This window comes from Haemaphysalis longicornis, unplaced genomic scaffold (assembly GCF_048455015.1).
Source record: "Haemaphysalis longicornis isolate Haplotype H1 unplaced genomic scaffold, Haemaphysalis longicornis Haplotype H1 scaffold_2, whole genome shotgun sequence".
NCBI lineage: Eukaryota > Metazoa > Arthropoda > Arachnida > Ixodida > Ixodidae > Haemaphysalis > Haemaphysalis longicornis.
The window spans coordinates 292090640-292106220 of record NW_027526295.1 but is presented as its reverse complement, the minus strand read 5'-3'; the positions used below and the strand labels follow the sequence as shown (position 1 = coordinate 292106220).

The following is a 15581-nucleotide window of genomic DNA, read 5'->3' as shown; positions in this document are numbered from 1 at the left end:
TCAGAATGAGCAACACATCTTCAAGTTCAATAAACGTGTTTTCTTTTTGTGAACACTTACCTCGCCTTTTTGTTCGGCCTACATTCGAGGTAATTTTTTTTTTATTTCGTGGCTTCGGACTTTCGGGGGTCAGCTTAGAATCGGGGCCGGCCTAGATTCGAATAAATACAGTACCTATTTCGAAGCTTCAGCCACCCTCTTTCGTACACTGTTGAGGAGGATGGGTTATCTAACAATGGCATGGCACAGGGCACACGTTTTGCAGTGTGATGAAATGCAGATAAATTGGTAGTGCTGGCCACTTTGGAGCACAGGCGATCTCTTGTTGGCAGCAGCAGCTAACCTGGCAAGCAGAGTGGTGGCCCAGAGCGACCCCAACGTGTTCTACAGTGGGGAACTTGAGCAGCCTAACGGCCAGTGGCCAGCCCTGCGGTACACCCGTCGAGAATGAGCCCCCGGGCAGCAGCAGCACTCACGATGAGGAAGAGCGCCCCGAGGAGGACGGCCTTCATCTTGACGTCCAGGTCCATGGGGAAGCTGATGCCGAAGTTGTCCGTGTCCGTGAACGTCTCCTTGAGCAGGCCCGACCACTGCTTGCTGATGCGGCCCACTTCCACCGAGCCGTCCTTGGTCAGCACCTGGCCAGAGGGGGAAGCAGGCCAGGGCCAGCTGAGCTCCCGGCTCTGCTCGCTCCCCGACCGACAAGGCACAGGGCGAGCCAGAGGACCAGGCACAGCTCGGTCCCTTTCCAAGCCACAAGAAGCTGGCCTCGGCCCATCCCTGTCACGGGTGTGTGCCATCGGGCAGGGGATATTTCTGAACGACCCACACCGAGCAACCGCTGAAACCCACTCGCTGCCCCCTGGGGATGGAACTGCCGTCTCCGAATCCTACGCCTCATGTCGGGCCCTTTTCCTTTCGCGAGACAACTTTTGGTGCACACAAAGTATTGCTGCACATCAGTACAACGCACCTTCCATACATAAGGTTTTCTTGGCGATACTTAGGATACTTTACTGAAGGGCCCAGCCTGCCCCATCACTGTACCTCGTCCAGAAAGTGCTGGGCTCTGTACAGGCACAGCCCAGAGTGGGCTTTTCCTTCTTGATCACCTCAGACTTCCTCCCCAGTGGCTGTGCCATCTCAGGTCCCAGCTCAGTAGAGTGGAAGCTTCGGCGCGTTGGTAAATTCATTTTAGAAAAATGTTCACAGCGCGGGAGACGAGGACGACGAAGAACACAGGACAAGCGCTGATTTCAACCAAAGTCAGCACTTTCAGGTTGAAGTCCGCGCTTGTCCTGTGTTCGTCGTCGTCCTCGTCTCCCGCGCTGTGAACCTTTTTTCAGGCTGGGCTCCTCACTCACCCCTGGACCTTGCAGTGGTATGCAATTTGTACAGGCTTCAAAGGCAAAATTAAAGGGTTTTCAAGGACCCTCAAGGACCCCATCCAAGGTTTTCTCCAAAATTATTTATCACTTTTTCAGCACACTTACAAAAGTTGTTCATTGCACAATACCTAAGGAGATTAAAGGGACCCTGCAACACTTGCCATCAACTACTAGTAATGTATTTTTGGATAAAGTCTATTGTCCAAGAAATCTCCTCCCGCAAGAATTATGAAAATCCGTTCACAATTAACGAAACTACGCGCGATGAGAAATCGCGCATAATCGTTCCCTCTCAACTTGACTGCGAACAACGCGACGAAAGCTGTGCGCTCTCTCCCGGAGAGGGGGGCGGCTCGCGGCGTTCTTGTAGGCGGCCTTCGAGATATCACATGCCGGGTAGTTTCCTCCTTTTCTCCGCAATGCGGAGGGGCCTATTTTCGGTCTGGTGCCACAAAAAAGTAGGCATGGGTGCCTGCTCGCAAGTGCGCGCTCGGGCTGGTAGGGCGTTTTTGAAGCAATAAACGTTTGTAGTCGAGTGGTCCCGTTGAAAGGGAAGTATCGAGCTCATCACTCAAACTCCGCGCATACTCAAAACACAAAAGAAATGGCAAAACTGTGCCTACAGGTTTAGGCATAAAAGAGGTTCGTACACAGCGATGACGATGACGGAAATGGGATAATCTAGCCGCGAAGTTGACCAGTGACAGCCGATCGGGCAGCTATGGCCTATGTGACGTCCCTTAGGCCATGCCAGGGGTTGCATAATGAGGACAACTGAAGAGAGAGCGGTTGGTTTTTCCGCGTGTTTCACATCGATTTGCGCGCTCACCGCTTCACGTGCACGTGTAATATTTGGCTCAGGTATTCCTGACAGTGTAATCTAAACATCACGCAGGTTTACTTGCACTGCTCAAAGAGTGTTGCAGGGTCCCTTTAAGGTGGCGGTCCCACTCCCTCGGCTCGTGCTGGCAGTTTTGGACGATGTTTGCGCAGCCGCTGCTGCGATTCAGTTTGCACCACAGACATGGCTAATGTATCATTAGAAAGCAGAAGTCTTCCAGTTTCTGATCTCACTAACGAGTGTATTTTAGCTCATTTGGCTTTAGAAGAAGAAGCCAAATCGCAAGAGAGAAAAATCGTATTTTTGTTTCACTTGCGTCGGCATTTGCAAAATTATAGAAAACTATTTGTCGAAGTACATGTGGCTTTGTACTATGAGCTTAGAATACATGTCTATGCAGATAATTATGGCAGGAATTTTCGTTCCAGCGAATAGATTTTGTTATAAGGCCGTTGGAAAAAGTCTAAAATAGTGAAACTTCACTTGCAGTAAACTTTTAAACGGCTTATTGTTGAGCAATGCTTTTTCATGTGAGTGTTGCCAGCTTATGTATTTGTACACTATTTTGGACGACGATTTCCAGACGAACCAGACGATTTCGGGAAGGCGAGACGCAAACGATGCTGGGAATTTCCTGTTCCCGTCACGGTCCGGCACTTTGCTCCGGCGGGAGCGGCTGCGTTCTAAAGGCAGCTTCGGAGTACGTGCTCTTCGTGGAGTCTGCGTGCTGCGCGGTGGAGCATGGTGACAGCTCCAGATCTGCCATTGAAATTCAAAATAATTTTATCGCTCCGTCAAAACGCTCCCTCAAACAAAACACATGTCAGCTGCCTGGAAGCTCTTGGTCGCGGAGAGAAAGCTTTCACGTGTTCTCCCTTTTGTTCGCTAATCCCCAAGAAGAAGAGGGCTTCACTCGGCCGGAAAAGAATGTTCGGTACAGGGCACTGTAGAGCACAGGGCGCATCAGTCTCCGCGCAGTTTCGGATCGGGTGTACACCCTCGGGCTTTGGAAGATGTGTCGAAATGCCAAGTGGTCCCACTTTTGAAGGAGTTATCCGCTTGCCACTGCGTACCACTTTCGGACGGCGAAACACGCTGCGTCTTTTGTTCGCTTGTTTGAAGGTCGGCTGGCTATGCTAGAAGTCAGAGCAGCTGGGTGTCTCTCCGCACGGCTTTCGTTTTTTTACACCTGCACACACACACCAACACACAGACGAACACAAAAAAAATAGGGGGGGGGGGGGACGCAGAATGAAAGCTCACTTTCTTTTTTTTTTTTTCCACGCCGTCCCTTCTCATTACTTCAATACAGTCGCGACACAGTCACTGGCTCTAATGGTGGACGAAATCGAGCTGTCACAAGTCAACAGGTGCTGGCACAAACGTTACATTTGGTCGTTAATTAGGCAGGAAAATTTAATAAACCCAGGTTGGATACCTTCAAGCTAACGGCGCTTGTTTGTTTGTTTCTGGTATCATCGGATGTCTTTTTTTAGGACCTTTCCATGTACGACTTGTCAGTGCGAAGATATCAATGAGCGGTAGTCACGGGAAATTCGGTTATGCTTTTGTTACTATGTATTCTTAGCCCCATTAACGGCAGGGCTTGCTACTGTAGATGGAGATGAATACAGCGAGACGAAAAAGGAAAACAAAGGAGTAAAAAAAAATAATAAACGAAAACAGGCAATATTTTTGAAGCCTTGGTGATACACTGCGGTTACATCTAGTAAACACCCATAGTAGCGATTGTGTAAATGCACGCGAAGATTGATTGACAATAATATTGACAATGGACCTTTTTCCAGTAGCGATCTGCGCATGCACGCGATGCCGGTCCAGCCCTCTCGGCGGTCGCCCCGGGCAGTACAAACAAAAGAGCACTGGAAAGGGTCTACTGCTTTCTAGAGCAACTAGCACTGCACCTTTCTATCCCTGCTTTTTCGACAGTGGCAGATTAGTCTCGGGTGGGGGCGGGGCCAACGGGTAAAGGGTGGGTGGGGGAGGGATTGAGCGACGAGGGTGTTCTGTGCACGGATTTTTGACAGCGATATTTTTTTTTTTTACAAGGGGGGGGGGGGGGGGGGGCCTAAACCACTCTCTCCTAGCATACAAGCGTGACAGCGCACCGTCGTGAACTGCGGCAGAAAGGGAAGAATCATGTTGTGTACACTGTTGATAGCTAACCACCTATATAAGGTCCTTCAACAGGGACTAGTTCTGTCTTCTCAGCACTGACGGAGATCGTGCGGCAACGGTAAGCAAACTTATCACCAATATTTTCACATTCCTCGCTAACCTTTTGTGTACAAGTGCTGGGCAGATTTTTTAGCATATTTGGAGATGAGGCCTTTGACTCGTTATCTTGAGGCTCTTGGGGTGTAATTGAGCAGCCAGTACCAATGTGGGTTGTGGTCAAGTAATGCAGTCCATTCTTTTGGCGAAACACAATTCCTTTACTCTTTTCTTTTGGCTGATGCCAGATATGTGTTGCTTTTCAAGTAGTAAAGACAGCCAAGTTCATGGTGGAAAATCTAATGGCATCGCTAGTTTTTATTGGATGGGGTTGGGCACAGAAGTGCGTCCCTCGTTGTTCGGCAGAGCTCATACAGTCTGTGCTGTCTGCTTGCAGATGTTCACCAACTCCCCTGCAGCGCTGTGGGGATACCCGCTAGTTGGCGACAGCATGCCGACCAGGCTGGCGGTGCAAACCTCGGGCTTGCCTCGTCGCGCAATAGGCTGACAAGACTGGCGGCACTGCTTTATCTCATTCAAAGCTGACCTGCTAATAGGTGTAAGCGCTGAGTGTTTCTGAGAGCCTGAATTTTTTTTTTTCGCACCCAGAGAGCCTAACACTTGTGCCCGGTTGCCGTGTGCGGAGCATGATTGCGTTGCCCAGGAACGTCCGCCACACGGAGCCGAGGGTTCTCCCCATGATCGGCACGAACGACCTGTGCCTGGTGTGGACAACAGATGCAATTCTGCATTTGAGCTGAGTGTATGCTCAGAATTTCTGCATCACTGCACTGCCATTCTCATATTTTTTACAGGCCAGAACCATGGGCAACGCACACCGGCTGATTGCAGACCTGGAGTTGGTGTTGGAGTCGCTGCTTCATCGAGGATGTGAAGTCACAGCACTCACACTGCCACCAATGGCCCGTGCTGCGCGGTCGAGTGCACACTGGCGCATTTTGAACGCCGTGAACGCGTGGATAGTCAGGCTGAATATGGGTACGACTGTCTCTCTTTACGAGAGTTTGCGGCGGAGAATAACGTGTTCGTTGCGCTATTTTCACGCAGACGGAGTGGTGCCTGTTGAGCTCCACGGCCTCTTTGTGCTGGGCAGACGTCGTGTCCGCTATTGCCTGTACGAGCGGTAAGCTGTCCCGGCTACATTGGTTGTAGTATAATCAACAGTGACACACTTTCAGACGGATGGGGTCGGACCGGCGCTTGGACATGCTTCACTGGAACGCCCAAGCCATGGACCGTGTGGCAGTGGTTCTGCGCGACGCCATCGGTGGCTAAACCCCCCCCCCCTCTACTACCTAAAAAAAACCCGGATAAGTATCAGTTGTATTGCTTTGAAAAGAACTCATGATTTGACAATCTGTTTATACGTAATTTTACACCGACCGTACATGTAGGACTCAATTTTCGTTGCAAAAGCACGTGTTATAAAGGTTGACTGGAAGCGATTGTTGATGTGACGCAAAATTTGTTTATTTTCTTTTCCTATTGATTTATTGATTTCTTTTCCATTTCGGTTATACTATGTCCTCTTTCCACTTCACCTATGCATAAACTTCATTAGTACGCAGAAAAAAAAATGTATAGTTGAACGAAGTTTCGTGACCATCATATTACCGTTTCGTTTTGCTGGTCGCATCCGGCATGAGTATTTCCAGCGTACTTTTCTAAGAAAAAATCAAAACTGTTCCCGAGAACACCGTATTGTCAGCCAAAGATTTCCGTGATATTTTATAACGCTTGTTTGTTATTGCACTAGCCTCGCTGCCTCATTGCAGGTTAGCTTGGCCCCTTCCGATAGATCATTTGTTTTTGTTCATGTCTAGCGTACCCGTATCTCACCCATTATTTTCTCCTTTTTTACAGTAGGGTTCGGCCACGGCCAACTCTCACTGGGAAGCAAGGGTGAATTGAAAAGTGGATTTCCTGCGATCTCCTGCGCTTGCCTGTGAGAGCTAAAGCCGTTGAGCGTCGTATGCTGCAGCTGACAGAGAGCCTTGGCACTTTGCCCTCCTCGCACCAGCAGCTATGATGTTTATGTTGGAAGCTAAATAAATATTTTATCAAGTCAAACTGCTCCTGGTTCGTGACTCAGCATGGTATGCTCAGTTTCATCCGGTGTAAAGCCGGCACCGCAGTACTGCAAACATGTGGGCTAAAAGGTTCTTCGAAATGTGGACTGCCGCTGTGACATGCTGGTTTTATTTTCGAGCCGATCACGTAGTGTGCAGTGAGTTATTCTGCGTTGGTCCTTCTGTGGTCTAACCGTCATGTTCACAATTTCGCAATGGTAGCGCGTTCGGTGCGACTGCGGCGCCCAAAGTTCGCGGCAGGGCGGGCGGAGCTCATGGCAGCACTCCGAGGAGTGCAGCCACTCGACGACTTTCTGTAGCCCCAGGACACGGCCAGAGACAGGGACAAAGTCCCCGAGGCCCTGGGGGAGCACCTCGGGGCTCAACACTGCACTCCGCTTTAGCGGTTGAACTACAGCGCAGTCTCTCTCTCTCTCTCTGTGCGTGTGCGTGAGTGAGTGAGCTTGTGTGTGTGAAAAAGTGCGTGTGTGATTTCTTTTTTTTTTACATTCAATTACCACCTCCTATCTCGATTATCATGTACACGTTCTTCTCCCTACCCACGCCAGCAGGCGTTCCGGTGTCCGCCCATAGGCTAGACAAATTACCCTGGTGGTGGATTTTCCTTCTCTTTTTTCTTACAATAAATCAAATCCAATCCAAGTTGCAATTATTTTTGTTTACCTTCGCAGAAAAAAAAAACGTTCAGTTTGTGATGACAAAATCAAAGAGGAGAAGAGGTCACAAAAACACATGATATGGAAAAAAACATTCCGCACAGCAGCTCCAGGATAAGTTGAACACATCTTTGCAGCACCTGTCGCTTCCCTTGTCCGGACAAAACGCTCTCGGAATCTCTCGACTTGTATCCTGAACATGCATGAAGAATTACTGCATTTGCTGCCGGGAAGCAAAAGTGGAAGACAGGCCACTTGACACTTGCTCCCATGGAATCGTTGCAGTTTTAGATGCGGGGCATCTCTTGCTCTGAGGCATGTCCCTCCTGCGTCGTCGGCGTCCGTCCGCACGCCACCTGCACATGCGCGACTCTCCTCCGTTCGTCTCTCCCACAGCTGTGCGCAACACTCTCGCCCCGGCGCATTAGCACAACGACAGCTGGCGCGCTTGGTTGGCGCTGCGTTAACGCTGCGTTAACAGCTGCTCCGGTGCGCACGTGCGCGCATGCGCGACTCTCTCCCGCGGTCTCCTCTCCTTCAATCGCTGTGAATATAAAGCGGGTATCGCTCCGCGGCGGTTCAGTCAGCGCTCGCTCTCGTTCTTCTCGAACATCGACGATGAAACCAAGATTCGACCACTGCTGCGGCAACCGCTCACTGTGCACTTTACTGACCATAAAGTCATCATTCTTAAATGTAATAAACAGCTGGGTGGTGGTCGCTAAAACGCGTGTACTCTGTCATTTCGCGTATGCATGCGCCGCACCACACCAGGGTTCCCTTGCGGGGAGATGGGTGCAATTTTTTCATGTGCAATTTTCGTTTTGTGCCCGAGCTTGCTTACAGCCCTGATTTTGATTGCGTGTTCTGATTCGGGCTAAGATTGCCATGGCATCAACAGAGGCGACAGGACTGCACACTGCGAAAGATGAGGACAGAAGAAAAGATGCAAGGCACCTGCCGACGACTTCAACCGCGCTTCATTGACCGAACCGCCCGAAATATACGCATCAGACGCAGATAATTTGCACGATATCACTTTTTTCACTCCTTACACCTAAGCTCTCTTTGCTCTTTTAGTAATGTGCGCTGGCAGTCTTGCCAACATATGTATCGCTAAATTGTCCAAACTTCCACCCTAACAACAGTGAAAAACAGCAAAATCTAGCTGATGATCAACACCCTGTTTTATTTGTGCTACGCACATGTAGACATCTAGTGCACTTCAGCGCGGTTTGGGATAACAAGCGAGTCGCAACAGCGAAGGCACTACAACCAAACCACCCCATCAACGCATCCACCTGTGTACAACAGCAAAGAAAATTGGTTTGGCAGCCACAAAAGAAACCCCCCCCCCCAGGAATTGGAGGACGAAGAGAGGGGACCTCGCATTGTCTTTTTTTTTTCTCGCAAAACCCACCTCGGTCGCTTTCTCAGTCGTGGGTCAGTGGCGTAGCCTGGTGGCAAAATTTGAACTACCTTCAAGATGGCGGGTGTGGAACCACCACCTTAATGCACGATACTCAAATAGGTGCTAACAAGTTCATGAAAGCTCCCCCAGCTTTACACTTTACTTATCGGTTGATGTTTAAAAGTTCTTTCTGCTTTGTTTTTGCTCTTTTTCTCGGGCTGTTTGGTTCAAAAACGTTGGCAATGTTGCCTGCACCTCCTGCTCTATCAGCAAAGGTATCAGCTGGAGACATTATAAGATCAGCAACTATTGCTGCAAGCTTTGCCTTTGTTTTTCTTGTGCAGTCAATCTCTTCCTTGCCCTTAAGTCTTTCCTGTTGCCTCGCTCCTGCAGGCTGCTCTTTTCCCATTTACTGTAAACAATCATTAGCAGACCCATCAAACAGGACAACCTAGCATTTACACTTCTCTATGCACAGATGAAAGGAATGAAAGAGAAAAATGACCCAAGACCAGGCCATGCCATGTAAGCAAACTGTTTCTCTCCACAACCGAAGCCGTTTGCTATCTCAGAACAGGTAATTTGAGCACATTAACAAACTATAAGAGGAGCGAGGTGTTACCACCTTTAACGTCCACAAAATCGCAGCATCTGTTGCTAACTCGTATGCTTTGCACCCACTGAGTGTGCAGGGACCGCACGGATGGATGGGGCGCTCATGCACAGCACCAGGTGCTCTTTAAGGAGCAAGTACCTGCTGTCTTCATGCTGCCATGGCTTTTTGGCGCAGACTCTCCCATCGACCAAATGTTATTTTCCCACATGGTCATTTCACACGATTTGCTCTAATTGGGTCTGGCGAAACCCTGTCTTGTACAAGTCCTTGCTCAGCCACGACTCCTGAAAAGTGCACTTCCCAGGCACGATGATTTTCGGCTATGTGGACGTGCAAAAGCAAACGCAAACGGAGCACACGAGGCCGGCAAACAAGCACTGCTGAGCGAGAGCCCACAGGCTACAATGGAAGCAAAATGCAAGATGGCAAACAAAAGGCGGATTTCGTGGGACTATTGCCTCGAGGACACACCGTGGCGCCACCTACGAGTGACGTCACTTCTAGGATGCCGGGTCGTATTGTTGTCTGCTACAACACATTTCCTGTGCCTATGCGAGTGCTTCCTTTTTTGTTGTTGTGGCCACTGTCTCCTCCGTCCGTGTGATTTGATGCAAATTACCCAAAAAAGTGGTCTGCAGACTGATAATCCAGGCAGGCAATCAGAGACTCGCAGGCCCCTGGCAACACCGCCCCATCTAGGTACTTGCTACCATCGCCACCGATGGCTTGTACACAGCCAGCTAACGCCAAGGACGATGCACCTGATGCCGAGAAAAGTACGCTTTAAATTCATTAGGAAATACTTACGACGTGACATGTACGAGACTGTGTGGAAGGAAACAGCTTGTAACAGTGACGGAAACGCGTCGCTCACTTATGATCTCACCGCACGCACTGCCCGCATTGCCTAGCAAATGAATGACTACAAGAGAACAGTGATAGGATAGCTTCGCAGCACATGCGTAGAAGTGCTGCTATGATCTGCAGTTTGGTTTAAGCAGTGCCTATTTCCCCTACAATGTTTTTTTGTACAGTAGGATCTCGATGATATCCCGCGAAAAATATTCGTATCATCCGAAATTCGTATGAACCAACACAGAACAAAAAATTGAGCACTAAAAAAGTTTTTGTTTATTTTTCTTACAATTTCGCGTGAAGAAATCCGTTACTTTTTCGGCTTTTTTAACCTCCATTTCGCCAAGCAGTGCTTTCTGGAGCGTGTAAAACTTCGCACTCATCTACTCACTCGCATTGCCCAAGCTCACTACATGCCTCAACAGTCCAGGTGTGAACCGAATGGCGCGTTTTTGCACGCGATATGCACGTGTCGGTGTTGCGCAGGCAATCTTTTCACGCCCGCGTCGATGATTCCGCGCCCACCGCAGCTTCTGCTTCGTTCACCTTCTGCCTCGCATGCAGCAGTGGAAGGAGCCTGCCGACTTGCCCCAATGGACAGGTGCCCACCTCATGGCAGCAGTTTCGAAGCACTAGAGACAGTCGGCTGGCTCCGCCGCCGGAGATGTTTAGGCTTAGCACCCCGGCAGAAATTTCATGGGCACTTTCACTAGCAGCGCAGATGATGTTTTACAGTATCGTTTTCACCCCCATTATCAGCTCCTTTACCGCACAAGCAACTTCGTGTGTGCCTTGAGCGGTATCTTAAACAGCGATTAGAAGCGGTCGCCCGAGCACGCCGTACCACTCCGCGGCCGAAGCTGCCGCCATGTTGCCGCTGCAGGCCGCGCTGTGCGCAGCATGCGGATGGTTCCACGGTGGCATTGGCAGGCCCACGGAGAAAGATATAAAGAGGAGCGCCGACTGTGGCCCAGAAAAAATCTTCTGCTCGGGCCGATAATGTCCAAGCGCCGCCGGCCGCCCAGCTTTCCCTTTGCTCTCTTCCTCCTTCGTTCGCCCTCTCGTCGCTGTGCCTCTGTACATGGCTCTTCCCTTCTTCGCTCTCCCCAGAGGTATCTTTTCTTTCGCAGCGACGTCTGTCTTATGCCTGTCCTACTATGCAGGAGGCAAGCGTGCACGCGCGGAATTTAAACACCCGTGCGCGGCCGCAATAGACAGCGCAGATAATCGCACGCCACCGCATACATGGGGATCGCTTATTCTCTATCATTGAACGTTTATTCTGACATTATGAAGACCCACTTAAAATATTGTACTAACCCAGCAGATGTAAGACGCCACTGAACGACGACGACTTCAGAAGCACCAAAGAATGAGCAAGAGCGCGATTCTGCTTACGACGAATCGATGCAGCGCAAAGATTACCCTCTGTTGTTAGCCCGCTCTCCAGCCGCATGCTTAATTAATTATTTATGCTGCTTCTGCACACGAACAACGCTTACAAGGGTTGCCCGGAGTCACCATTGGCAAACGGCAATGATGCACATTTCTGTGCCAATGATTGAATTGGACGGCTACCCTGTTGTATCAAGTATACAAAAACACTGTCAGCTTTATAAGGAACCAAAGAATAGCAAACGCAATCTTCATTGTAGCTCATGCCGCAGCTTACCGCCCGATGTTCACTGTCGCTCTACGGTCGTGTTATCTCGTCGATAACGCCGCAGACTCCAAATAAAATGCTGCGATTTGTATGGCTGCAGTTTTTTGGCCTACCAGGGTTCCTGGCGTTTTTTTTTCTTTAAGCGGCTGACCAGCAAAACAACCGGCTCGTTAAACCTTTTCTTTCGGCGAGTCATCACCACAGAGATATAGGGTCCGGACGAGTTCAAATATCGCAAACTGAAGGCTTGTGAAAAGACCGCACTGTCAGGGACTTGATCTTGAGCAGATTGCTACGTCGCGAGCAGTCGCGGGTGATGTTATCGCATTTCTGTTCTTTTCTGATGAGCGTGTAAGTGCCGGCCCGTGTTCTAGGCACACTCTGTTTTGGACGTAAGTTGGAGAACTGCGAGAAAGCTGATGGAACTTTTATAACCGCTAGTGATAAGAACCAGTTGCTCCTTTCACCTTTTGTAAAACCTGTTAAAACACCGCCGAATTGGTATTCACAAATTTACAAAATGGAGCCATATTTTCGGCAAGCACTGCGCAAAAGGTAGTGTTTGTATAGCAGCCATATGTTTGTATGTGGTCTCTACATTTTGTTTTCCCGCCATGCAAACCAATCCCTAACGTATCTTTGCCGTACGGCCACTCAATTCCTTCGGGTCCGGGTTACCCAGAAGGTGCTGTCGAACAAGTTAATCAACTGTGCGAAGGAGGCGCGCAATGAACGCGAAGCGGCGCCAAAGCAGGCCCAAAGCAGTCCGTGCCCAAAACTAGCGTCGCCGAAGCAGCCGACAGAGCCGACGGAATGCGTTCCGCCAACGCGCCCGCCGGCGCACGGGGAACGCCGGCCGCTTAGCCGGCCGCCCATTTGCTGCGCCATCTACATTATGCTCCGCGAGTGATGAACATTAAGAGCCTGCCGGAGAGAGCGAAGGCGGCGCTCCTGTTTATCTTGCTCCGTGGGCGTGCCTGTGGCATGCGCGGCGCATTTTTGGCGAGCAGAAAACAACAGCCCGGCCGTTTGTGGAGAAAAAGTGACAAAGAGGGGAGACAGAGAGCTTGTATGTTCGCCGTCGCTTGCTCGCTCGGTAGTCAGTCGCCTCGCCGGCTCTTTCATATCATGGGCCGGGCCGTACAGGTCCGTTCGTAACAGCCGAAATTTTTCCCATTGTAAACAATGCCATTTCACCGGGACTTTTCAGAAATTCGTATCATCCCTAAATTCGTATTACCCAGAATCGTATCATCGAGATACCACTGTAGTTATGCCCGGATTTGATAACAATCACTGCCGTACCCTGCACTCTCCACGGCTGATATTTTTACTTTTCGCAACAACTTGTCCGCAATGTATGAATGGTACGAGTGCAAGTTTTCAATGCCTTTGAGCGGGTTTGGACATGGCTATATTTAGTTTTCGTAAGGACCTCGCCGTGGAAATTTATAATTGCAACGTGGACTTTTGCCTGTTTACAGTGAGCCTGCCTTTTTCTAGCATAAATTTCGAAACTCACAACGGCTCGCAGAAGGCAGGGCTGTGTACGAGCCGAAACATTTCGCTAATGATTTGGGCTAATGGGGAGTTTTAGAATAGGAGAACCGAGTGTTTGGGGCCCCAAGAAGTTTGGGGAACCCAAACGCAATTCTCCAATAGCTCACAGCCGGCTTCGAATGCACATAATGGAATGTTGGGAACTTTAGGATTAGCATCGGGACAGATATTTCATCGCATCTATCATTACAGTTGGAATGACAATCCCTAACACCACTTTTCAGCGCACTGTCACCCCGTTTCTCGTATGTGGAACTTCGTATCCGCGGTGATTGCCGTTTAAGTGATCGATGATCAAAGGAGGCAATGCTTTGGCCGATTCTTGTACGCAGGTATTGCCATCCTTCGGCCACTCACCACACCACACATGAACGGGTTGGAGCTGCTGGGACTAACCTCTGCGGCCGGTCGACGTAGATCGCGGCAGGTATTTGAGCATCTCTTTGAAAAGCCACAGCTGATGACACTACCGAGCACAATTTTTCAACACACTAACGTCCACTTTCACCAATGTGGAATTACTTTTCCAGAACTAGTGTGATTTTAAAGAGCGATGACAAGTTGTAGCTGTCGCAACCTGCGTTGGTTTGAGCTGCTCCGTCAGCCATGCAGGCAGGCACGGCGGATGTGTGTGCGGAGCATTTCGGCGAGCAGTAAACGCTTCATGATTTCCTGCTTTATACATTTCTTGCAAACAAGGGAAATCTAGAAACTTAGCTTGGCGATCGTCGTAGTCTACATTGTTGATCGGGGAAACGAGTCCCGCAGCTTGCGCTTCGGACGCATCCGTCATACGCCACCACACTCAAGTTGTTTGCGGAAAATGTACCACAGTTGATACGGTTATGAAGTCCCTCCCCATGAGGTCAAACTGCGCTTGACGCGCTGTGAATTAACTTCAAATGATGGAAATTAACACGAAAATACTTTTAAAACGCGCTTCCTGAGCGCAGTGTCACGTGCTGCAAGCCAACTATGCAGCAAGATAGGGACGGTGATCCTACAAGTGATGCCAAACGATTGCAGCACCGGCCTCTCCAGTGGTGGGCATCGCGGCCAATATCCCGACATGGATTTAAATGAAAACTTCCTGCTCCCAATGTTGCCTGGTGCTCAATGAAAATCCACTAAATGTGTTGTAATTTGGCACAATACACTAAAACTTGATTGTTACAGTGTACATTAGTTAAAACCTAAAATCCATAATAAACATTTTAAATTCTTGTGAAAAGACAGAGCCACTGATTATCCCCGTGAAAATCAGGGGTTTCCAAGGACCGCTAAAAAATTCCAAGACTTTAAAGTTTTAGGAAGCGCCATTTCTAAATTCAAGGGTTTTCAATGTTTTAAAGGGCCTGTGCAAACCCTGTGACAAAGAACTTGCATTCTTAGGACTACAAAAAAACAAAGCAGCGTGGTCATGATTGCTGTCTCACAAGCTGTGCATCCCAGATTTTATCCCCGGCACTGACCCAAGCGTTTTTGGTTTCACGCTAATCCTCATACAAATGGCTGCGTGATCAACCTCGCGATAGTGTTACAGAGTTTCAGCAAGGGGACAACAGTTTGGGTCATCCCACGCAAACCCTGCTACTGCCAGCCGATGGCTGCCTCTGGCAGGGCCCACCTTGAACTCGACGTCTCCGCAGATGCTCCAGGTGCAGAAGGGGCCCTCAATCTTGAACACGCACTCTCCGTCCGCGTTCTCCACGCGGAACTTGGGCGTCAGGATGCTCCACTCCTGCACCACGTAGCCGATGGGCGAGTACGGGGGAGCGGACACCTCCAGCCTCTGCGGCAGGGGGAAGGGGGGGGAGGGAGAGAGGCCGCTGCTGCATGGCTGGGCAGACCTGGTCCGCCGCTAACCAATGGCTCCCCAACGCAGTCTTCCCCTCAGCGCAGGCGCAAATGTCATGCACTGCACTAATGCCAACATCTCACAAAGTAGGACCGACCTCATTCACCCAAAGGGCGTGCACAATTAGGCGGACTACGACCTGCGTCACAGGCGAAGGAAAGCATAGGAGAGGCCCTGATGTCACGTTTCGGTGAAGCTGCTCCCACCATTTTCGGAGGTCGCCCTTTCACGTGCCACTGCCACCTCTTTTGTTTCTGCCCAACATTGGCTGAGTCGTATTGGGCTAGGCCACACCGTGACGTAGCACCTCGGTGGGCTGACCTTCAGTGCCGTTGCTAGGACGCGGTTCCCAGTGATCTCCGACGAGTGTGAAAAAACCACGGGACT

General features: G+C 49.9%; 1 protein-coding gene across 2 annotated transcripts in view; it reads right to left on the bottom strand.

The window, feature by feature from the left end:
- Positions 1-15581, bottom strand: part of LOC144170856 (phospholipid scramblase 2-like) — a 70716-nt gene that overhangs the window by 12654 nt on the left and 42481 nt on the right. For both annotated transcript variants that reach the window (XM_077700879.1, XM_077700880.1), the window contains exons 6-7: positions 14964-15128; positions 477-638 (exon numbers count right to left, since the gene is read on the bottom strand). In XM_077700879.1, coding sequence (XP_077557005.1) covers positions 477-638; positions 14964-15128 — 327 coding nt within the window. The remainder of the gene's footprint in view (positions 1-476; positions 639-14963; positions 15129-15581) is intronic.